Source organism: Polyodon spathula, chromosome 7, assembly GCF_017654505.1.
Source record: "Polyodon spathula isolate WHYD16114869_AA chromosome 7, ASM1765450v1, whole genome shotgun sequence".
NCBI classification, from domain to species: domain Eukaryota; kingdom Metazoa; phylum Chordata; class Actinopteri; order Acipenseriformes; family Polyodontidae; genus Polyodon; species Polyodon spathula.
Window position 1 is genome coordinate 13,087,130 of NC_054540.1, and position 26,298 is coordinate 13,113,427.

At 35.2% G+C, this 26,298-nt stretch overlaps 1 protein-coding gene across 1 annotated transcript in view; it reads right to left on the reverse strand.

Moving 5' to 3' along the window:
• Positions 1 to 26,298, reverse strand: part of LOC121318188 (staphylococcal nuclease domain-containing protein 1) — a 188,219-nt gene that overhangs the window by 149,693 nt on the left and 12,228 nt on the right. Inside the window, exons 9-10 of the mRNA XM_041254602.1 lie at positions 26,124 to 26,214; positions 21,374 to 21,487 (exon numbers count right to left, since the gene is read on the reverse strand). Of these exons, the coding sequence (XP_041110536.1) occupies positions 21,374 to 21,487; positions 26,124 to 26,214 (205 nt within the window). The remainder of the gene's footprint in view (positions 1 to 21,373; positions 21,488 to 26,123; positions 26,215 to 26,298) is intronic.

Below are 26,298 nucleotides of genomic sequence, written 5' to 3' on the forward strand. Positions count from 1 at the left end.
TGTTTGAAATAAAGAATGTTATTGAAAACGTGGAAGTGCTGCAATAAAAATAGGTGATGCCTTTTGATTTGGTCTGAAAGTGTAATTTGGATAATACTTTTAGAATTTGGCGAAATATCCTATTGTACCTGCTACCAAAAACTTGTTTTTGTGGGGCTAAAAATGAGCCCTAGATAGGTACCTACATGAAGCTGTTGTTTATTTGTTTTTGTTTGTAGGCACAGTATTTCATTTCAGTGTATATCAATTTACTTTACGTAAGTGGTATTTCCTGCACCATTATTCAAACAATCGCTTTGCACGCAGCATGCTAAACTACTGTATAGTACAGCAATGACTTTCTGCTCAGCTTTGCAACTTAAATATTTCAAAATTCCATTAAATCAGGGCTTATCTGGATTTCACGGATCCAAAGGATCTGTAAGCATTCAGCAAAACTAGCCTGTGAAGACAATAACTCCTGAAAGTCAAACCTGGTCTGAAGTTCAGAAAAGTGAAAAAACAAACTTAGAAATATTGAAAGCTACAGCTACTGTATAGGCCTACTACATTAGCTGAGCAACCAATCTAAGTTTATATCTTGTTTGAATTGAAAGCAGCCGTTTTTAAAATGACTATGAAAAAAATGTGGCCCAACATTTCAACTTCCAGTCAACTGTATTGTATACACCAATCCAAAAGATTAAGCTGCAAGAATCCATATGGAATAAAAAGTTACAAAATAATAATAATAAAAAATACTGCAATGAGTTACCCACATATTCACCCACACATTTCATAGACATTCTCTTCCATCTACTGTACTGCTGAACAGCCACACCATCAGGAATACACAATAAGCCTCAAAATAGCTTTACGAAGTAGGAAAAACAAGTCAGAAAAACTACTTCAACATCTAATTTCAACTACAAACTTTCGCAAAACTCATTTCAGATGTGATCTGCACGACTAGCAAAAGTATATCATCTTTCTACTGCCACCAAGCAGAAGATTCACCCCAGGACTAGGCTTGTGAAAGGGATATACTGTATTATTGCCTTCATTCATTATATATATATATATATATATATACACACACACACACACACACACACAACACACACAGAGAGAGAGAGAGAGAGAGAGAGAGAGAGAGAGAGAGAGAGAGAGAGAGAGCACACACTAAAAATAACTACCACTATAAATAGAAGTCCAACAATTTAATAACTGCAGATACTGAATATAAAAATCATTTATCTTCTGGTCAGCTATATGTGAAATGCTGTGTATTAGGAAGTGGTTGGCTAATTACCATATGCAGCAATTTCCAAATCTAGGAAATTGTGCTCAATGTAGTCAAGAGAAATTTCATTGAGAATTTTATTAAAAAAACAATAAAAACACCTACAGTAGCATGAATCAATGCTACCAATCAGAAAAAAATGAACAATTTGTCAATATTGGGATATTTAAAGCCTGTACAACCGTAATCACACGATTTACCCGAAAAGGTTCGCATTACATTTTTAAATAGCTTTGTGACACCAATTATGCAAACAGTGCCTCAAGTCATTTTTTCAAAGTAAGACTTCTCTTAATGAAGACAGTTTGAGATCATAGCTTGGCCCTTGCTTCTTCAGTTGCTGCAGAAAGGTATTTTGTTAACTAGCCTCGTTATCTGCTGGTGATTAATAGCAGAAGGCTGAATGTGACATTGAGACAAAGGGGGGAACCCTTTCCTCCAAAAATCAGCTTTTACCACCAGAAACCACAGAATCAAAAACTGCAAATGGAATCTAGCAGCTATAGCAAGTGTTCAATTCTACATATAATTAAAAGTACCACCGTAGGAACTGTTCAGGGGTTTAATTTAATAAATTAAGGACACAGGTTGAACAGAGGTGGACATGCCATGTTGGAGCTAAAAACAAAGTAACGGAAATGGCAAATACTGAAGATGCAAAACAAATATATATATATATATATATATATATATATATATATATATATATATATATATATATATATATATATATTATAGACAGACATTTGACCCTGCAGTGACTTACATCAATATAAAGGCTTTTTTAATGGCAAAATATACACACACACAAATTTTTTATATATATATATATATATATATATATATATATATATATATATATATATATATATATATATATATATATATACACACACACACACACACACACACACACACACACACACACACACTCGCCAAACGCAGAATTCATGTATACACGGTTTTCCTTTTGTATACCAATTTGTCAGCTGCAGCATATAGATGTGTATACGTGGTTTTGCACAGAAAAATATGACGCATCCTCATTTGCTTCCACGGCATCTTGTACCGCGCTTCCATCTCGCCAGCATCATCTCTAGCTGCCTGTATGGCAGGATGGCAAGAAGGAAGCCATTATTAAAAATAAGCCATCTCAAAGCCCGCATGGAGTTTACAAAAAAGCACCCGAGTGATCCTGCAAAAATGTGGCAAAAGGTGTTGTGGTCAGACTATACAAAATTGGACCTAACAGCACATGCCCAATCAAACCATCCCTACAGTCAAGCACAATGGTGGCAGCATCATGCTATGGGGATGCTTCTCAGCAGGGACTGGAAAGCTTGTTAGGATTGAAGGGAAAATGGATGGAGCAAAGTAAAGGCAAATACTAATGCTAAAGACTTAAAACTGGGGCAAAAAATCACCTTTCAGCAGGACAATGATCCAAAGCACAAGGCCAAAGCTACACTGGACTGGCTTAACAATAAGAAGATAAATGTCCTTAAGTGGCCCAGTCAAAGTCCTGACTTGAATCCCATTGCGAATGTTGAAAACTGCTGTCCATAAGCGATCCCCAAGTAACTTGAGAGAGATTGAGCAAATCTGCCAAAATGGTAACAATTGCACCAACCGGTGTGCAAAGTTGCAATTGCTGCCAAAGGTGCTTCCACAAAATATTGAGATGACGGGTCTGAAAACTTAAGCAATCAACTTTTTTGTTTTTTCTCTTTAGTTTTTGCTGACATTTACTGTAACTTCTTACCCTTAGTCTTCAGTATGAGCTTTCATGTTTTGAATAAAATATTATTAAGTTTAAAAAAATGCATCATTTTGTAATTTCCCAAAATGGGACACCATAGGAAGGGTCTGAATACTTTTGCAAGGCACTGGGGGTGGGTGGGTGTGTGTGTATATATATATATATATATATATATATATATATATATATATATATATATATATATAATATATATATATATATATATATATATATATATATATATATATATATATATATATATATATATATATATATATATATCACACAGGGTGGGGGGGGTCACGGAAGTGTTTCAAAAGTCTGGAGACCTCTGACCATTTCTCTGATATTACTGAATTACAAATGGTATTTTTAAAAACACTGAAACTCAAAATCAATTATTGCAAGGTGACATTGGTTTTATGTTGGGAAATATTTTTAAGAAAAATAAAAAACTAAAATCTCTTGCTTGCATAAGTATTCAACCCCCACACATTAATATATTTGGTAGAGCCACCTTTCGCTGCAATAACAGCTTTAAGTCTTTTGGGGTAAGAATGTACCAGCTTTGCACACAGTGTCAGTGATTTTGGCCCATTCTTCTTGGCAGATTTGCTCCAGGTTGTTCAGGTTGGTTGGACGACGATTGTGGACCGCAATTTTCAAATAGTGCCACAGATTCTCAATGGGATTGAGATCAGGACTTTGACTGGGCCAGTGTAGGACATTCACCTTTTTGTTCTTGAGCCACTCCAATGTTGCTTTGGCCTTGTGCTTGGGATCATTGTCTTGCTGAAAGGTAAATTTCCTCCCAAGCTTCAGTTTTTTAGCAGACTGAAACAGATTCTCTTGCAGTATTTTCCTCCATCCATGTGTGTGTGTCTTGAGGCATGGGCAGTGTTAGATTTGCACCACACATATCGCTTTGAGTTTTGGCCAAAAAGCTACAGCTTGGTCTCATCTGACCACAAAACCTTTTCCCACATTGCAGCTGGGTCACTCTCATGCTTTCTGGCAAACTGCAGACGTGCTTTCAGATGGTACTTTTTGAGTAACGGCTTCTTTCTTGCCACCCTCCAATACAGGCCAGTGTTATGCAGAGCTCTTGATATGGTTGACTGGTGCACCATTACCCCACTCCCAGCCACTGAACTCTGTAGCTCCTTCAAAGTGATTGTTGGCCTCTCTGTGGCTTCTCTCACAAGTCTCCTTCTTTTTGAGCGCTGAGTTTTGAGGGACAGCCTTTTTTTGGCAGTGCCTGGGTGGTGTGATGCAGCTTCCACTTCCTGATTATTGATCCAGCTGTGCTCAGTAGGATATCCAAACACTTGGAAATTATTTTGTACCCTTTCCCTAATCTATGCATTTGTATTACTTTATCTCTAACATCTGTAGAATGCTCTTTGGTCTTCATTTTCCTTCAGATTCACAGCCTTACCAATGATCCTTCAACAGTGGGAAATATTTAAGAAAAATAAAAAACTGAAATATTTCCCAACATAAAACCAATGTCACCTTACCATAACTGATTCTGAGTTTCAGCGTTTAAAAATAAGATCTCAAAACAGAACTAAATTTCAATGTACCATTTGTAATTCAGTAATATGACAGAATTGGTCAGGGGTCTGAATACTTTTGCAAGCCACTGTATGTATGTATATATTACATACATACACACACAAGGTTTTACCCCTACCAATAGTCATTTCGACGAATCCTGATTTTGTTTGGCTTTTTTTTAAATAAATACAGTAAAATCAGGAAGATGGTACTATCATTGCACATGTAACATTAGACAGCACAGTGTTTTTATGTTATTTGGGGGAAAATACACGTATACCAACATAAACGGATTGAAATAAAACCATTTTAATTTGCAGTAAACAATACCACTTACCTGTGTACACTACTGGATATAATCAGATACGCAATTTTGTTTTGTAGTTCAGTCTATATTTAATAATGGGCCGCGGTATCTCATGACATGCACTTTCTAGAAGCTACATATTTGATATTTACCGCAAACCTGTAGTCAAAAACAGTGTATTTATTTTAACATGGCAATAGTGCTTACTTTCCGATTTCCTCATGTTCTTGTGCTGCCTATCACAAACAGGATATTCTGCACTGCCATAAATCAGATGTTCCCCCATCTTGTCTGTGATATTTGCACACAAGTCTAAAACAAAAATAGCAGCGAAACGTCTCCCATAAAAAACGTGGCGAATAAAACGCTATAGTGAATAGCCCTTTACTGTATGACTATGGTGTACTTCATACTGCAATTAGGAAAAAATATAAATATGGCACATTCAAATTATACAACACAGTTAAAGAGATATTTTGGAATGGTTTGTTCTAAATGCAGAGCAATGGTCAATAATCCAATCGTCTACCCTTAAGACTGCATCAGTAATCAGCTAGCAAAATTATGAGATATTATAGTTACTGCTATTTTAATGGTTATTTGAAGCACTTACAAAATCAGTGACTCATAATCCAAAGGCTTACATAGTAGTGGGGCAGACATCCATTTGTTAGTAATGCCAGAGGCTTAACTCAAGTAACTAAAATGACACAAGGACTGGATTGGAATTAGAAATCCATTAAAACGACTAGCATTCAGTAGATTATTATTTTCTTCACATTCTTTCCACTGTTTCAGAGAGCACTTTGAAATGGACTAACCATGTAGCTAAGGTATGTTCAAAGTGTGTAGGTGACAACATTTATGATGACATGTGTTGTCCACCTTTAGTCTGCATAAATTACAGTACTTATAACCTATAAAATGACCTGTATGGAAGGGAATAGGCTATATGTGGAGAAGCATTTATTCAGTGATATAGGTTGTGTTCCAGTGGGAGTGTTTGTGGTGCTTTTATTTCAGCAAGAAGCCACCATGAAGCTAATCAGCATGGGAAAATCAAAAAAAAAAAAAAAAAAAAAAAAAATACCACAAATAATAATTGTTTCATTAATTGGTTTAAAAATAAAATTGCTGTATTTGCATTACAAACATGTCTCCATTCCTGCAAGTCATCACTCCTAAAACAATTATGACCCTGTGACAGTGGCAGCGTTTATCTAACAGTGGCCCCCTGCAAAGCTTGATTCCAGGGCCCCTATTCTTAACAGGAACGCTATGCTAGGATACCACATCTTTCTAACAGGGCAACAAGGACTATTAAAATGGATTACATTTTACAACAGCAAAATCGCAAAAAATAACAATACATAAACAGACTACACAAGAGAGACTGTTAGAAATGAACCTTTCTTGCTTTTGCAGCAACAAAGTCAGCAATTATAGCTGAATAATCTTGTTTACTTCAAATCTGGTGCACAGTGTATCAATTAGTAGTGTATCAATTAGTTCATTTTTAAAATGTTCTCATGTTTGCTTAAATCATGGGTTACATGACTACGCAGCACATACTGACAAACTTGCACATGGCTTTAAACCCCAGCGCAGTGTTTTTTGTATTTTTTTTTTCTGCCTATGGTGCATAGATAAAAAGAATGGTGAAATGGCTAATAAGGCATTCGTTCTGGTGCAGACTTGAGGTCAATAGAAGTTGTTTGTTTTTTTTTTAATAGTAATCGAGTCACCAAAACAGGGGCCCCCTTATTGCCTGGGCCCCACATGCAATTGCATGGGCTGCGTGTGCCTAAAACCACTACTGCCCTGTGACAGTTTGACACACAGAGGCAGGGTTACACTTGAATCATACGGCAGCAGGGAAATAAATACGTCATGAAAGTGATAGTTTAACAAGAGCCAAGTAAAATGATGGATTATATAACCCAGGATTCAAATGTAACCCTACACATTTGCATTAAACTTACCTTTTTATATACAGAAAGGTAAGTTATTATTCATGAACACAATAATAAAATCTGTCAAAAACAGTCCGGTAAGCAAATATTGAGAAGCCATTTTTCAAAAACAGAAGAAAAACCTCTTCATTTGAAGAAAAAAAAAAAATACACTCAGATGTAAAGTCACCCCAGTATGCTTTGCCTATTAAAAAAAAAAAAAAAAAAACGCTTAAATAAATATATTTCAGGTTTTCTATGATGCCACATTCTGCAGCAACTAGCACCATTGGCCCGTGGAATGTCAATCATGCGGCCCCCATGTCCCCAGCAGGAAGAAATTGTTAATATCTAATAAGTCCACTGCACTCTGAAAAGGCTGAAGGAGAGCAGAGAAATTAGAGGTTAGGCAGCTGCTGTCAAAGGTAATTTATCTAATGGTAAACTCATCTGGCTTAGAGAATTACCAAGTCTGAGCTAGAAACAGGTGTTTTAAAAGAAAGCAGATACTGAAGCACATCTACAGCAATTTAAAAAGTTAAGAGTATAGCGTTGACTGACTGTACTAGCATAATGACAAGACTGTCATGCCCATCTTCTAGAACAAAATGATGCAGACAGTGCATTATACTCCAAGGCTAGTAAAAGTCACAGTTGTTTAAATCACACTCAAGACAGAACTAGCTGAAGAGTCAGTCTGTTTCACCAGAAATTAATTAGTCAGTCGTCAACAAATTAAGTGTCTCAGTTTAATTAAAGATGATTTCTAGTCGATATATATAAATAATATATATATTATTATATATATATATATATATTATATATATATATATATATATATATATATATATATATATATATATATATATATATATATATATATATATATATATATATATATATATATATATATATATATATATATATATATATATATATATATATATATATATATATATATATATATATATATATATATATATATATATATATATATATATAAAATCAACCAAAAGATGTCTGCCTAACTCAGGACAAAACTTGAACTACTGTAGATCGCTGCATTGCTGGCAGTAAAAAGTTGTATTACATGACAAGAAAATATGTTAATCTTTCCACCACATAGTTTCTCAAAGAGGTAATTTAGACTACAGTAGGCAGTTTGGTAGGGTTAAGATGCTCAGAGAAGCCAAGACTTCACTCTTTTTGCCATTAAATCTGTGGTTCACATCATTTTTCCAATTAAAAATATATGAAGGAGATTCAGCATCAGATATTCAGTCTTTACAAACTATGTATTGAATATACATTCATGCAAGTATCATTAATGTACCCATACATACTTACCATTATTAATTAGGGGCGAGAATGCATATCAATGCATCGCGATACTTTACAACACGATACACCTTTGTGTATCGTGATACAAGCTTGAAATGAGTTGCTAACATGCCACATTTATTAAACTGTAAATCATGAAAGAAAGGACTTGGTGGTTTGAATGTAAACTCCACTTGATCCTACACATATCCCATTATGTAATGAGCCGGCCAGACGCTTCCGGAATTTAAGCGGGAGTATAGGAAACAAGGGAGAGTTCTTCATTTAATTTAACTTAAATTTAGAGTTACACTCATTAATGAATACTGACAGACAAATGTGAAAAATTACTTCAATGAAATTGAGAAAAAAAAACTAAAACTTAGATAACAATAATGTGTTTTTTCTGTATTCCATTGCTAGCACCGACACTACTAAAGGCTTCAGAACAGGCAGCAGAAACGATGCCTGACCAACAAGAGTTGAGACAGCCGTTATTCCGGCCAATGAGAGTGTAGAGGAGGCGGAGACAGTCTGCCTTTGTTGTGGACAGAGAGGAATCAGGAAGTGCACAGGGTCTGTAAAAACTCGCTGCTATGAGTAATTTTACTAAAGTTAGTAGTTTTTGTATTAGTGATGTAGATTTGTCTCCTTTTGTGAGAGCATTGTATTTCATATAAATAGTCAGCTATGTTTTTTTATTTACCAGTTTTAATGTATTGCTCTCCTTTTAATGTGTCCTAATCATAATCTGGTGTAAATGATTATTTTTTATTTTATATACACACACACGCTACAGTGTGGGTCTCGAGGGACACACAATGAGCGCTATAACCAAAGAGTGTTATAAACAGGAGAGGGGGTGGGGTGCATCGCGGGACACAACACATATCTGACTAAAATACAAAATAAAGTATCTCCCTCTTTACAAGGCACATATAGTAAAGCAAAAATTATACTTTCCGTGAATTAACCATGCATAAAGCACCATGTCATCAATGCTATATTTTTTTACAAAAAAAATATGCTGCCGGAGGGGGGCTGAAGTGTTGCGTCTCCCAGAGAAAGCTGCAGCTTCTCTGCAGCAAAAAAGTAAATACATTAGGAAAGAATGCCAATTATTTGGCAAAGTACTTTAGTTATAAAACAAATTCTGAATAAGATGTCTGCGTTATAAAGTGTCAGAACAGCTTTTCTTCAGTTCAGATACTGTATCAAAAACGGAGACAGAAACGGAAATTAGACTGAGAAGTTGTTTAGTTTGAACACCAGTACTTTATTTACTGTAGAAATATTATATTAATCATTAGCATAGAGAATTGGGAGACCAAACGTGCAAGTATTGCTGTGTAAAAAAAAAACTAGCTTAAAATGAACAACTGCTTAGGAAATGTAGATCAAAAACAGCAACAAATAAAAATACACTTAAGGTTTGTGTCTTGCACATGTCATTAACAAAATGCCCTGAAAACTTTAACGAAGGGCTGTAATGCAGCAAAAATAACAAGTATTAAACAAGGATGTGAAAAGGTTACTGTACCAAGGTGAAAAAAGTTGTTTTTGTGAACTCCAACAAACCAAGGTTATCTTTTGCCAGATTTTGTTAGAGTCAGGAGTTTAAGTGATTTAATTGCACAAGATTCCATGGTGAAATGATGAGCCAAAGAATCAGCGACAGTAATTTAAGAGCAATGCTACCATTATGTAAAACAGTATGTGACGTGAGCTTTGTACTAAAGCGGGTCAGCCGTTGAACAAAGCTTATTTCTCAAACAGACCATAAAAAAAAAAAAAAAATACAAAATGTGTTGCGGTCAGCTGGCTTGCACTCCCTACAGCCACAAACACACGCATATTAGTTTGTAGTGTTTTAGGGGCAAAAACTGTGTAATTAACCCTTTCCAGGAACCGGGTAACATGGTTCCTAGAAGGCCTAGAACAGTCAATTCTTCTACCTGATGTCATGCTTTATTTATATATATAATATAATAAAATAAATATATATATATATATATATATATATATATATATATCTATATATATATATGTATATATTATATAATATATATATATATATATATATATATATATATATATATATACATACATACACACACACACACACACACACACACACATAGATATATATATATATATATATATATATATATATATATATATACATAATTATATATATATATACTAATCTAATTAGTAGGTGGTATGTATGTATGTATATAATATATCTTATATATCAAATTAGCAACACAACAAAAACACGCATTGCCATTTCCAGTTGGGTATAGCTCTGTAGGACAGAACCTTGCCCAGAGTCATAGCGAGTCAGAGAATAAGCTGGGATTTCTGCACACAAGCTTGTTCTAAAGCCATTGTAGCACATTACTTAAATCCTCAAAATTTACATAAGGCACTAATCACAAAATCATAACCAACAAGGATCAATGTGGTACAGAAAAAGGATACCCATTTCAAGCACACTTCTCTGCATCATGGGTCTTAAAGTAGATAAATTAGCTTCAAGAAATTTCAAGGGCATTTTATTGAATACTGTATTGCAAACTAAAACATGGTTTCTTGTACACTAACAAATTAGGTAAGATAAAGGTTTCTTCAGTTATGTTATCCCAATTGTGCTGGATCGTGTTGTGCGTTTTCACAATTTACTGCAAATGTTTGACATTTTAATGTAAAGAAAACTCAGGGACCTGTGTAATTACAATGAAACAGAACAAGCGAATGACACAGCCAAAAGGGAAGAAATGTACAACTAGCATACTAATGTAGCCTCTTAGATGGCAAGGCTTCCTGATTTGGTTACATAAGTTCTTATGTATACACACTGATTCACCTCTTTTTTTTTTTTTTTTTGCAGCTTCTGCTGAATAAGAGACAAAGCTTAGCTTGAACAGCAAAATACATCATATTCTACTGGCAGCAGCAGCAGCAGCAGCAAGGTTCCCGCTGGGCAAAGAAACACTGTGATTAATTTGTTTGGGACTGGGAGGAGGGGATGGCTGGATAAAATAGAAACGTATAAGTAGTAGGTAAAAACAGGTTTACGTCAACTCTCAAGAAGAAGGTCAAGTGCTAATTAAGGGCTAAAATGTACAACTACCAATTTCAGCATGTGTAATCTTTGCACCCATCTTGATCTACCATCAGGCTAGCAATAGAAAATGTAGTTACTGCACAAAAAAATGCAGAATAAATTCAGTTCTGGACAAATCGGCATCAGCCGATGTGGAAAGGAGAATGTAATGTTCTAACCCACTGCTGGATCAATTAACAGATTTCTCTCTCTGGCTCCAGATCAAAGAATAACAGATTATACTTTATTGGTTTCTTTTTAGGGATAACTGACAGGAGAACTACAGTACATGGAAGTCATGTTTATAAATAAAACTGCCCTCCCCTCTCCTCTCTACTTGCATGTGTGCTGAACTGACAAGCCTCATTTTATTCAGTCCAAACACCCTGGGAACAAGCACCAAGATCTCCAAAGACAGTGCTTTTATGCAGTTAAACTGACTTCCATCACTTGTTTCCATTGGGTTTTAAATGGATCTCAAGCTTGTATTTTCAGACTACACAAAAATATTAACTATTTATAAAAAGCCCAAATGATAAATATTCAGATAAATATTATATTATTTTGGATTTGGCTTGACTATGGAATTAAAAAAAAAAACACATGAGAGTACAATAAATTCAACTGCTAGTCTAATGCAAGCAGAAAACTTGTGGGTTATTGATTTTCTATTATGCTGGCATGAACACCAAGCTGGAGTACATAAAACTAATCAAAATATGTACCAAAAGATATGCAATAAAACAAAGCCAATGGAATACTGATTGATATTCTAAACACTTTTTCATGATCTCTGCCTCTTCCTTCTTTTGTAGTGGGCAGGACCCTTTGAGGGCAGTATTTTGGGGCATATAGGTGTATGAATACACATTTAAAATTCCTGGGGGCGGGGGGTGGAGTAGCTATTTGTAACTAAAACCAAAAACGTGCAACTGGGAGATGCAAATCTGATATAACGTGAAACCTGAATTATCATGTTAAAAGGCTCTGTAAAGAATAATTTCTGGTATACACTGACTGGGAAGAGCAGGGGACTGTTTAGTCCAAGTGACCGTGAAGACAGTTACACAATACATGTCAAAGAGGCCACTTGCATTAAATCAGTCATGTGAAGGAAAGCAGCCACAACATGAAACCTGCACTGCATTTATAACATAAGACACTTTCATCTTGAATCACAAGTGCTCCTCTTGACTACTCAACCAAAAGCCACGAGTCAGATCAACTTAGTTTTACATCCAACACTGTTCTTTGAATGCCTCAAGACAGCTTTCTCATAATACAATATTCAGCTAGAGGAGATTAAAAGAAATACAATGGAAATCAAGTAAGGAACCATGACTACAGAAAAATACAGTTTTCAATTATGCCATTACATATTATAAATGTTGGTTAAATTAGAAGAAACAATTGTTTAAATGCTTTTTAAAATGTGCTGGAAAAGCCATTGATTATTGTTCTTGAATTCATGCTATGTTAGTTGTGATACGAACTGCAGGCAAATTGCCTAACCGCAGGGCTCTAGGTTTGTAGAGGATACAATAAAATAAACCAGACCGTCTTAAAATGTAACACCCAAAGGGAAATTAAGAAATGGGAAAAAAAAAAAAAAAAAAAAGAGTAAAAACTGTTTGCAAACAGTCTCAAATTCTTAAAAAAGGATGATACTGCAATAAATAACCCAGAAATGAATAGTGGCAGCCTGGTACAACCCAAACAAATGCTACTTAAAATTGGTTCTAAAAGCTGGTGTTGTGCACACGATCATCTTTCTTTACAAAAGCATGAAAATGAAGTCAATCACATCCTAGCTTTTTCCTTGCCGATTTATTAGTTAAAAGATCAAGATCACAAGACTAATCACTCTCGTGACATTGTAAAAATCGATCGAAGACCTGCAGAAACCGAAGCTCTGAAAGTCTGCATTACGACACACAGTCAACCTTACTGACTTAATGCACCTGGTTACAAGAACACTGTTACATGCAGGTTATGGGCCAAAGATTCCATCTGTGGAATGCTGCTCCTATTCGGATACAAAACCATTACAAAACAATAAAATCACACATGCAGGATAGCCAAGCATGAAATGAAGACACCCATATTGGTCGAGTTCCATGTAAAGCAAAATCTACTGCACATAAGAAAAAATGCAATGCAGAAAATAATATAATAATAATAAAAAATATTATTTAAAGTCATTAGTTTTTGGTGCTTAAAATGCTGCCATGCTGTACATTATTGATCTGCTATTACAGGTTCAATGTGGATGAAATGTTTACATGTCACACATTGCTGCTCATTGATCACTGACTGACAAGGACACAGAACAATCCAGTAATGTACTGTAGCAACCAGTCAGTGTAAGAAATGCTAGGGGAATACTCAGCATTCCTGGTTGTCTTGTCAGAATACATAACTGGGAGGGGTATATAAAATGGAATGTTTAAATTTGACACATTCTTTTCAGATTAAAGTTTTTTTTTTTGTTTTTTTTGTTTTTTTAAAAAATCCACAGTAACAAGTTAATTTCGGAACCCTAGAGTTATTCAAATCTTATTAGCAAAGCCCAATTACAAAACAAGAAAATCAAGCTGCTCTAACCCAGCACTTCCTACAAAAACCCTTCTTAATCACTTTCATTACCAATTCTGATTCCTTGTTGAATCTACATAATTGGAAGTCTACCATTTTAGAAGGATTTGCATTTCATCAGCTGGTATTGGCAAGAAAATCTTGTTTGCTCTCTGGGCTTCCCTGCCTCATGAAAGCAAACTACCCCCTTAATGCATTTGAAAAAACAATAAGCAAGCAAGGCAATGCATGAAGGCTTATTTTAAACAGTGGACTCAGTTTTAAAGCAGCCATTTCATCTGACAAGACAGTTTAACAAGCAGAACCTAACCTACAGTAAAGCCTTTCCAAAGTATACAAATGGACCACAGAGGGACATATTAGAATCAAATACAGCTTAACTATGCAAAAAAGACCTACTTGAGTGATTGAGTCCCCCTCCCCACCCCCACCACAAAAAAAAAGTGCCAGAACACACACTATAATTTCAACAGTTAAAAATGAACTAAAGCCTGTGTCGCACAAGACTAAAAATCATCACAAAACAGGTGGTTTCTGACTTTTTACCGACACCTGAGAAATTCAGTCCCATGCGAACCATCCACTCCTTTTCATCCCAGCCAATTCTCAGAAGTGCTCCGATTTTTTTTAACAGAACAAAATCAGGCCTTCTGTAAAATGACAAGACTCAGGACATCCTGTGTCTTTACTACCGTACGACTCGACCACGTCAGAGTTATATTAAAATTGACACGGCATTTTCGGGGTATTCGCTTCACAGCAACACCAGACTTTACAATAAACCATAGTACCGTTAAAATGGATGCTCTGTCCCGAGATTCTACAGTTCACTAAAAACTCAATGACTGGGTATAACCAAATTGGAGTTCAGGGGAAAATAAAAAACATTACTGGCAACTAGTGAAAAATGGCTGCTTTGTATGGAGCATTTAAAGATATGTAGGGAAATAAGTATCACTGAAGTGACAAAACAGTTATTCTAGCCAGGGTTAGAAACTAGTTCAAAGGACTAGTACCTTTTGAAACTTTGTAGTCCTGATTTAAACCTGTTAGTCCTTATATGAAGTGCCCAAGTTGGAATCAACAACAGTTGGGGTCAATAAATAAATAAATAAAAAAATTAAAAAATGTAAAAAAAAAAAAAAAAAAAAAAAAAAAACTTAGATTTTTTATTAAGCTTAGATTTTTTTAAATACACACTTATGAATTTAGATTTACATTTTTTTCTCAAAAGCACCTTTGTAAACGCTCATACAGATCGATCAATCACCTGTTTGCACCTCGTTACTGAGCGACTAACCGTACTCCGTGCTGAAAAAAAGGCAGAAAAAAATTCTTAGCTGTGTCAACTTGCCGACCATGGCGCTCCGCCTGAAATTGGCAAGGATAACACAAGTAAAATGTTTGTTTTACATTACATGTGTTGCCATTTACAAAAATGCTGCGTGGCTATGAACTCCTATCTACAACAATTACTGTACTCGCATACACACTCAGTCTTCATTGAAGTCCCAATTTAAAGACGGTACATTTCACTATACCCCTCGTGATGAAATTGTTAGGCTGTTTTTTTTTTTTTTTTAATTAGCAGTGCAAGAAAACCGCTTCAGCAAGTACAGAAGAATCTGCAAGAACTAATTGACGCTAAATCTACTATAAATACTAATGAGAGCATAACAAACACAAAAGAAAAAATTGAGATCTTTTCAAGAAAGCTGGGAGACTTTGTATAAATGGATTTTATATTTTTAAAACTCTGCAATAAGTTATGCATCCACAGTATATATTGACAGAACAGGCGATTTATTTGCACTATGTGGGACCTTGTTTTCTCTGTTGGTGCTTGAGTCCAGGAGCGCTCACAGAATCACCGCCTGTGTACCTGTCAGTGATTAAAGCCTGGTTTTCAAACAAGTTTACTATCGCTCACCAGTACTGTATTGGTATAAGAAAAGTGTGTTTTAAAAAAAAGTTATTTCAGCTTCCAATCACTTAAAACATGCAGACGAAAATGTAAAACACCAAGCTACAGACAGCGGGTCCCAAGCTTTAAATGTGTTAACGTTTCTAGATAATAACTCAACTTTATTATGAATATATTGTGTTATGTTTTAAAACAAAATTCTACGATAATGTTCACTATGGTAATTGTTTATTAGTTTTAAAATGTTAATAAAACCTGGTCTATTGTTTGTTAGTACAACTGGTCCCCTTTGCTAATGACATCTTCAGTCAAGGTCATAACCCAGTATAAATCTCCACATTTTTGTAAAATGACTTTTCACTTACTTCAAAAGATGCAAAGTGTTTCAGTAAATTCAACTATAAACTTTGCATCCCGCGCAGACGGAGAACAAACGTAAAACGTCTAAGTGGGGATTGGCACAGCAGGGGAGATGAAGGGAGGTTTCAGTTCTGAGTGTTTTCAAAGCATTATTTGTGAATGCTTATTCAACATTGCTACACCCAGTTAGGAAATTGACTTCACTGCATGTTGCTCTTCAGCTTGGAGAAGAAAGGTGTCTACTGTTATGTGCTTGATCTTCAGGTCAACTGCAATCCCTTTAATAAAAGTATACCGAATCACAGCCAAACTTATTTGCTGCACAGAAATGCCAGTTCAGCTCAGTCTTATTTTATAGAAACACAATATTTTGTGTTTAGTAAAAAAAAAAAGGTTTTTCAATTTTTTTTCTTTAGCACACCTTATATTGAGCACTGTGTATTATGTGCCTTCTTCTCCTCATCCAACGATTCTAGTTCTCCTAAAATCAAAAACAGAAACCCAACCTTTTAAACAGTATGGTTTGACTTGTGCACAACTGGATAAAATATGATAAAAATGTCAAGGTTCTTGAGATAGTTTAGAATGACGAACCATTACATAATGCAAGAGAAAGCCTAGAAGGGGCTTTAGATCCAATTTCTTGTTCTGTAGATCTGTGTTCTGGAGTTGCATATACTATACACTTTAAAATACATTACTAATGAGTAAGGCCCCATGTAAATCGGGCTGCGCGGAAATCATGAAATTAACCCAATACCTCAATTTTTACAATATTCTTAAATTATTTGTATTTCATACAAAAACAAACAATAATCACATTAACGAAACTGTGTGCACTATTTGCCATGCACAGTGTCATGCAGCGATTGTCATACGTAATCTATGTGGGAAATTAAAATAGTGCACACTGTAAACAAGAAAAGTGACTGCAGCAGATCACGTAAAGCAGTATCCAGCAGGAGTTTTAAACAGCAATGGAGGTAAGCTCTGTACGTATTTAATTACAAGCTATTTTAAAGTGATTGAATAACATTGATTTTGATGATATCAGTGCATTTATTTCTATATTTGATGTTTAAAATAATAATCTGTGCACATAACACAAATCAAAATGAGGTGTTTCAAGAATTAGGAAAAACTATTTTAGAATGATACTCCGTTGTTGGCGACAGTATTGAGGCCAGCCAGACGAATACCAGGTGTACTGTGCAGAGGTTACAGAGAGCTACAGTACAAGCATCCTTTGACATTACTCAAATGCATAACACCTTTCATGTATTGCAGCACTTGCATTAGAACCATGGTGTCGGTTCAGGTAACATACTACACTCACTTAGACAAATCAGCTACAGGCATAACAATCAATTAGCCTGCAGGCAGCAGGTTTAGACCCACAAGTTTCATATTCCCACATTGAAACAGAGGTGTTGACTAGGGCCATAAATCTACGTTTAATTGACTACACGTCTTAACCCATTGTTAATCCAGTCGTTTAACTGTTTAAAACAGCCAAATTTAATGTTTCACTCATATTTCATATTTAACTTCCAATATTATAAGACATTTTAACCTGTTTGTTATTTTCTTTCCATATAGATGGATTGTTACACTTTCTATATAGATCCACTTAGACAAACAATGGTAAGAATAAAGGACTGTAAATTAGCACTAAAATGTAATCTATTTTAATAGCATTAAAAAAAACTCAATTTTACAACGTACCATTTCTCCATAAAAAAAAGTGTGTATTCAACGTTAAAAAACTCCATATTTAAAATTAATTACAGATCCCATTTTTTGTCTCAAAAAACATTTTATATTTACAGTATAATTGTAAATATCAAAAAACTACTCACTTCTAAATCTTCTGTAGTCATCTTTGTATTACTTCAGTATAAATACATGTTAATTTGGATTCATATGTTGTTTTTTTCTGACTTTGTGTGAACAAAAAGACACACATTTGCCCGTTTTCCCATTGGAAATAGTGATATTTTGAAATATCACTGTCCTGGTCACAAAATCAAAGTTTGTGGGGAATAATAGCCATTTTCTATACTTTTGAGGCATAAGCAATTAGGAAATAACACTTACTACCCAGGAACAAAAAACATTTTTTTTTTTGTTCAGCGTTATAGGTTGTTCTGTGGACTGCAATTACAGATGTCCTGTTAAACACACACAATAAAACACGGACAAATAAAACAAACACTGTAAGCACTTTAGCAGACATCTTACTCACTGTTCTTTTTATAAATAAATAAAACAGTAGCTACATGTTTCTTTTTGAATGTGTTTTTTTATTACTTTGTGGCATGAATGGAGCCATGATGTGCCTTGACCCTGTCTGACATCAAAAAGATGAAAAAGGCAGAGAAAACCTTTCAATGGCCGAGTGAGACCGATGGGAGCTGAATGAAGCCAAAAAAAAGGTCAACATTAACTTAATCAAAGAACAGACAACTATTATATATATATATATATATATATATATATATATATATATATATATATATATATATATATATATATATATATATATATATGGTGTCTTGAATGTTTAAATGAATATAATTTTATTAAAAAAATAAGTTAACTACCAAGCCCAAGTTTAATTAATCGTTTTTGTAATCTACCAGCGGCTTCTGCTGCATACGTCTGTGTGTGTGAGAAACAGAGAGAATGTAGATTACGTTGTTGCATATTTAAACCTGTAACAAACTTGTAGTAGCCTACTATTAAAGTTGTATTGTAGCATGTTCAAAAACACAACTCGTAGTACAAAATATTTATTAGTTTAAAAGTCTTCAAATTATTCATTAGAATTTGGTATTCTGATGAAGATTCCTTGACGGTCAATGTCCAACGCCAATCTTTTAATCTAATGAATATTTTGTACTACGAGCGAGTGTTGCGCTTTTTGAACAGGTTAGATTTTATTATTTTGGTTGCACCTCGACTCGAGTTGCATCATCAGTCCATACTGGCCACGTCTATTAAGCCAATTGCGCGTCCAAATGGATCTTCTCCATGTTTTCTTCTTTTTTTCTGTTCAAAACAATGCACAGACAACAGTGATCGCCTCCTCGCTTGAGTCCACGATTCCCCCGAATGATGTCTACTATTCTGCAATGAAAATAGGCGCAGTCCGCGACAAGAAATCTGTGTGTAGTGTGTGTAGCTTGCAGTCCCCAATCTACGGTGAGAAATCGTAGCTCAATCGGTAAGTGTGAGTGGCGCTGCGTCTCCCGATTGCAAAAATCGCGCAGTGTTACCCCAGCTTTAGGGTCAGTATTATTATCATCATTGCTTGTGCCCTGGCACCTAATTCTTTCACATCTTTGTGTCAGGTCTTATCAGCGTTTCAGATTGCACGAGAACAGTCTGTTGTTGCCATGAGAACAATCTGCTGATTGACAGGTTTGAAAGTTGTACTTGCCATACCTGTTAAAGTTTGAGACAACACAGTAGCTGCATTTCTATGTGAAAATGGTAGTAGAATCACTGCAGTATAACTAGCATTTACTTTTTTTTGTAAATCAATAGAACAGTACTACAGAAAGGAAACTGCACTTTTATTCATGCACCAAACCGACAAGCAATAGTGGGTTTTGTTAACCATAAACCAATGGTCACATTTTATAGTGGCTTTAGCCACAGGCTTGATTGCAACATACTGTAGGTAGGCATTGTGTTTTGAATGTTCAGTTAAATCCACCTTTTAAACACACAGGAGAACACCAAAACCACCACACATGCATCTAAAAGTATACCATTTAAATTGACAATATTTTATTTTTCACACTTCTGGCTTTAACTTTATACAAATCACTGAACATCTGGCTAGCTGTGATAGGGGGGAAAAAAAAGATTGGAGAAAGAAAATAATAAAAAAAAAACAAACAAAAATAAAATATGCAGTAGGGGAGCCATATGGTGACTCTGCAATTATCTCATTCACTGCAACACTCCAGCTCCCCAACCAAGCTGCTTGTTACAGCAACAGCACCACTGTTAGGCCACTCTGATTACTGCATATAACAAAACTGATGGGCCAAGTTTTGGGCTTCAGTTACAGTATCTTCAGCAGCCATGAAACTACCACAGACATTTAACCAAAAAATGTAACATCAACTCAAGTTAGATTAGTTGTGCCATGCTGACAGAGTATTGTTCAACTAGAATTTTATTTTTTATTTTTTGTGTGTGTGAGAACAAAAACAAAAGCATTCCCAATAGCCCAATCTATGGAGTATACCATTTCAATTCAGATTTGTAGGCATGAAAGAGCTACATCACAGATTACAAACAGCATGGCAGTGAAGGTGCATTTCTACTGGAAACCATCTGTAATGGAATTTTTTTTTTCATCTATTGAATTTTATTAAATCTTCTTTTCTTGCTTAAGTGCTAACTACCATCCGATTTGCCAGTCCAATCCTGACTACCAGCAAATCAGTTTTGAAAATGCTTTGTAAGTACGTCCCTCTGTGTATCCGATGTAAACAAAAAGCGTGCCATGGATCCACAGCAGATCAACAAGAATTGTGCACATTGAGGAAAACTGACTGTATATAGGTTGCGCTTCTTTGGAGTTTCAAAGTGAACTGTTAAACCTGGGAATAATACTGTGCTTTTTTACGATGTATTTTTCAAACCGGGGTGCGTGTTTTGTCTGGGTTTCCTGATTGATGGCCACATCTAGTCAATGCAAGTACAATTAGTGCTGCCCACAGCTGATAAATTTTTATGCCAGTACTCCAACAGTACCATGTGCAAAGCTATAATTACAGGTAATTACCTCTTGTTGTGCACAAGCTTTTAGTGAACAGCAACAATATTAAAATAATCACATTGGTGTGTGTGTGGGCGGGGGGTGGCGAAAATTTCTGTGGGCTGCACAATCAGATATTTTTTCAAATTATTATATTTTGCGTGCCCAATTAATTGCTATTTGGAGGCTTAACCGAGCTCTAGTAGGTACAGGGCGCAGGTTAGCAAACTCATGCAAGTGCCCCTTTCGGGGATGTTGATGTATACGTACTGGAGAATACGTAAACAGCTTAAACATGGTTGCTACATAATGCATTTTATAGCTTGTTGTATTGTGAACAGCAGAATATAGAAAATAAACGATTTGTGATCCAAACGTAATTTAATATCCTTCACAGTAAATACACACCAAAAAACTATACTTCTTACCTGGTTTGCCTCTCCCTCTATTCTGGGAGGTCTGATACTTGATAGATGGATGGTCTTGTTTTCCCCAGAATTGAGTTTCACTACAATTGCATCTGCATTCACTATCTGCATTACCTAGATTGAGAAAGGCAAAAAAAAAAAAAAAAAAAGTAATTACTTTTTGTATGGACAAAAAACCCCATGAGAGTCAAATTGTAAAACACGGGCACTGCACATTTATTTAAAAAAAATATATATATATAATTTCACCTTTCTAGTCAGACAACTGAACACGCGAGCCAAAACTTACAGGATTCAGTGCAATTCAATTTGTTACATTCTTCAAGAGGTTGAAAGATTATAAATGGCTATTCAACCAGAGAATGTTACAACATTCTTTCGAAATAATTGAAATATCAACCCATGTACTGCAATACTGAAGGGCATTAAGAGGTTAATCCAGAGTGTCATGGTAATAACAGCCAAGTTTGATTGAAATCTGTACTTGTAACCTGTTGAACCTCAACAAAACTACAAAAATGGGGCCAAATCACTGTCAAATCACATCCAACTTCCCATATTTGTTTTGTGGATTTGTCATTTAATATTGGGAAGATTATATAACTTATTCTTGTACAAATACATGTTTTCACTTTTACTGTATATGTAGGGTCGTTTCCCTTTGAAATTATTGAGCCGACTCTTCACTTCTCCATTAAACTCTTGGAAAAGCATTGATTGTGAAACAAGATCACTTGTTTTCTCTCCCGTACCTTGAATGTGACGATAAACCTGTTTCACTGATAATGTAAAAATGGTTTAAATACATACATAAACAATATTAGGCAGCTATTTTTTATTCAAACCTAACAGAAAAAGCTAACTGTTAAATAGCTTTTCACAGATTTAATATTAGCGACCCGTTTTGCAATATTTTCCTCTCAATTACAACTTAATTAAATCAATTTAACTTCACTCACCATTTGTATTCAGTTTGAATTAAATAAGGAGCTGCTTTTTTTTTTTTTTTTTTTTTTTTTTTTTTTTTACATCAATGAAACTGAATCATCATCGTCTCTATCAAGTTACGGGAGACTTTCACAATCCTTGCACCAAAATCAATAAAATCAATCTTTGACAGGAAATTCTACCGAACTATACAAGGTAACCTGACTCTGATGTAAGCATTTTGCGCATAGTTTAATTCATATTCTGAGGAAACATGTAGAGCAAAAAACATTAATAAATGTTAGTATTTTTTGTACCTGTGTGCTCAGTAAGTTAGCAGAGTACTTTATTAGGTTGTGTTAGCTCCATACAAAACCAAATCTTACGGATTACTTATTTAAACCATTCTGATTATGGGTTTAATACTTGTTTAATTTGTAACAACTGATCTATTTTTTAGGACGGCTTTTTGTATATTTAACATATTGACTAGATGACCATATAAAAGGAAATAATGAGTTATGATCGACCCTAAAAACAACCGATGTTTAATTTGACTCAGTGTTTTTATACAGCTATTACACTGTTACTTTAACGGCTTCAGGAGTTGCTACTGTGTCAGTGACTTGAAAAAACAAACATCCCCGTTTTTCATTGTGGAACTCTGCTAAACTGCATGGATAGTGCCAGAAATTTGGTCAGACACCAAAATCCAAGCCAAACAGTGCAAAAATATAAAAATTAGTCTTTCCTCAAATTACTTTGTTTAATGCCTACAGTAGTAGAACAGTGCATTATTGCATAACTGAATACTGCACTATTCTCTTACAATAGGCATTCAACACATGTATTAAATTAGCATAGTACTCCCATAATTCCCATGCTTTTCCTCCACAGCAATATGCAAGCACCTACATGCTACCAAAAGCCAGAGCAGCACACCAATAGCTGCCATCTTTCAAGATATCAAGTCTTGCAGGATATCGCAAACATCCAGTTCAGACCGCTTAAAAACTGACCAAGTGCACTTGCAAAGTGGATTGTGAACACAAACTAACTTTCCTGAAAAAACAAATGGGAAAAAAGGAACAAAAAATAAATAAAACCTTTAGCTTGCATCCAAACAAACTCTGTCCTTTTGCTCACAGATGAGTATGAACAGCAGGCACACTGATAAATTGTTTCAAACAAAACAAACCAGGCCAGACCGAGTCGGTCTGAAACGGACCCAGTGTGAATGCAGCCTAAAACCACCAAGTTATTGAACGCAATTCACTGTAGTTATATGTTGCACAAAATGACATTGACTTGGCTAGCAAGTAAACAAGTTTTACAAAACAGCCAATTAAAGTTGCAACACGAAGATCCAACATACTTTTTGCTGACAATTAAAATAAACAGATACTGGTGTGCCATACAATCTGCCACAAAACCCAAATCAGGGAATCTTTTCAGGTCAGCGATTTTAAAATTTGCATATACCTTCTATTTATCCAAGAACAATCACCTCCATCACAAAAGCCAAGGTGGACTTACATTAGCTTTCAGCTCAACTCCAGGAATGGCATTAGCAGTTTTATCATCCACCTGTCTCTATGCTGACCTACTGCCTTTTGACACAGCAGAAATGAAACCACAGGGAGGCAAAAATCCATTTCAGCTTCCAGTCAGGCCCCCTCTGTAAAAGCCTATCCTAGCAGGACCAATATATAACCCTTGGTATCTATTAAGCTTCTCTCGCATTCATTAAAAACAAAGGTTTCTTCAAGTTGCAGCCAACTGTCCAACATATATACATACATGCATGCTATATATATATATATATATATATATATATATATATATATATATATATATATATATATATATATATATAAAGACACCACACCCCTTTTTGGCACTGCTAGCAGGTCTTTCACAATGGCTACAGTACTATTCTATAATATTTTCTTCCTTTTAATACTGGATTCATACTACATTTCTGGGCACCCTTAGATCAAGTTCTGACTGTCGTGATAGTCAGAGTCACACATTCTCGTTGCCCCAAAGCACTTTAAAAGACGCTGCGTGTGTGAAGCCGGCATAATCATGAATTGAAAGCAGGATTTCCTGTCTGGAAGTATTATCCCCAAATTGGACAAATCACATTCCTGCAGTATTATGATTAATAGCCTGTCAAGTCTTTCTGGCTTTCCAGATAGACACTGCAGAAAGGACATTCCAATCTGTTTTCTCTTTTTAAACCAGGGACATCATAATCTTAAAATGAAACACTTTAGACAAGAACAATTGGTCTTCATGTATTCATTTTGTACAGGCCCCACCTCCTCCGCCCCTTCTAATAACAGAAGTAGTCACTGGAAGATTAATTTTGTCGAAAGTATTACATTGTTCAATGACACCATTGAACTAATCAAGCTGCCACTTTCTCCAGCAATAATTTGAGAGATGAAAGACACTTTCAACAGCACAGTCTATAGATCAAAAGCTGTTCAGCATCAGGCAAGACATAATAGATTGTGGGATAGAGTTTGATTTAAAAACAATGCCACTGTATTTTGACATTACGCATTAAAAGGGTTTACAAAATTCAAATTCTTTACAAAAAAAACAAACAACCCTATTGTTACTTTCCTCACCTATTTATAAAATGCCATTACAATCTGTCTTATTCTGATTCACGTATCCCCTCGAAGAACAAAATAAAATCAATAACATGCAAGCTGATGAACAGCTGCATATGTAGGACGCTTAGGTTAGCTCTGCAATGGCATGTCTTCAGTTTACTGTGGATTTTATATTACAACAGCACCATCTAGTGGTCGTTTTATAATTGGTCATCAACCATAGGTGAAACATGATCATTGACCTTTCATTTATATAAAAATTACTAAACATAATTTGAGTGCACTGATGCAGTAAACCAGCGGTTATATAGTGAAAATATTATTTTACCGGTCATATGGCAACAAATTAATGAGTATTTGATATACAAGAGAGCAATGTCATAATCCTCTAACTAGTATTCATGACCGCATGCACTGCAGTAGATTTAACAGGCATACAATTCCATTTGCCAATTGAGATTGCCGTGGCTATAAATGTAAACCTGCACTTCCTTTTCAAATTCCAGTATCTGTCTTTAACAGCTCTCATGTAAGTGTTCATAGTGACTATCATCCAATATTCATCATAACTAGGTACACTGCAGACAATAAGAGGCGAGGGACAAGCTGGGTTGCAATTACATATGAAACCCAAGGCAAGTTAAGCACTACACAAGCAAAGCACAGGTGATGACTGTGGAAACAAACATCATTCTGTTGTAATACAAACCATGGCTAAACCATAAAAACGGACACTAGAAATTAAATGTCTTTGTTCGTTTCTCTACAACTTCAAGTAACTCCCAAGTAGCAGTGCTTTAGCTAGGTGAGTCATTGGGGACACTACATCGAAACTATGGTAACTTTACAATGAAGTCACATTTACTATCAATGTACGGCAATCTCCAAATCTATTGTAATTAAAGATATCAAACTAGACAAGAGTTCACTCAGCAATAATGCAAACCATTGATACATTTTATCTAGCAGCAAGGGATTTTTCAAGGTTAAGTGCTGTTGACGACTTCAAAAAGCTGTAATTTACAGTCAGTTTATTCTCTAGCGGGAGCGATTATTCCCAAAAAAGAACTCAGATCTTTAATAAAATGCATGCCTACCTTCATTACCACAAGGAAGTATTTTATCAAAGTGCAACCTAAAAACTTACTGTACACAAATACTGCATCAACCTTCAGTGCCTTTAACACAAGCCTTACCTTTGCAACAAATTGTTTATCTTTCTGATCAAGGTTAGCAGTGGGAGCCACGTAATCCTTCCAGATTCTCACTTTACGTTCTTTAGCAGATCTGTCAATAAAATTAAAATGCAATGTCAAGAACACAAAGCGTCACATCAACGTCTTCGATCACTGTAAGATTAAAGCAGCCCAC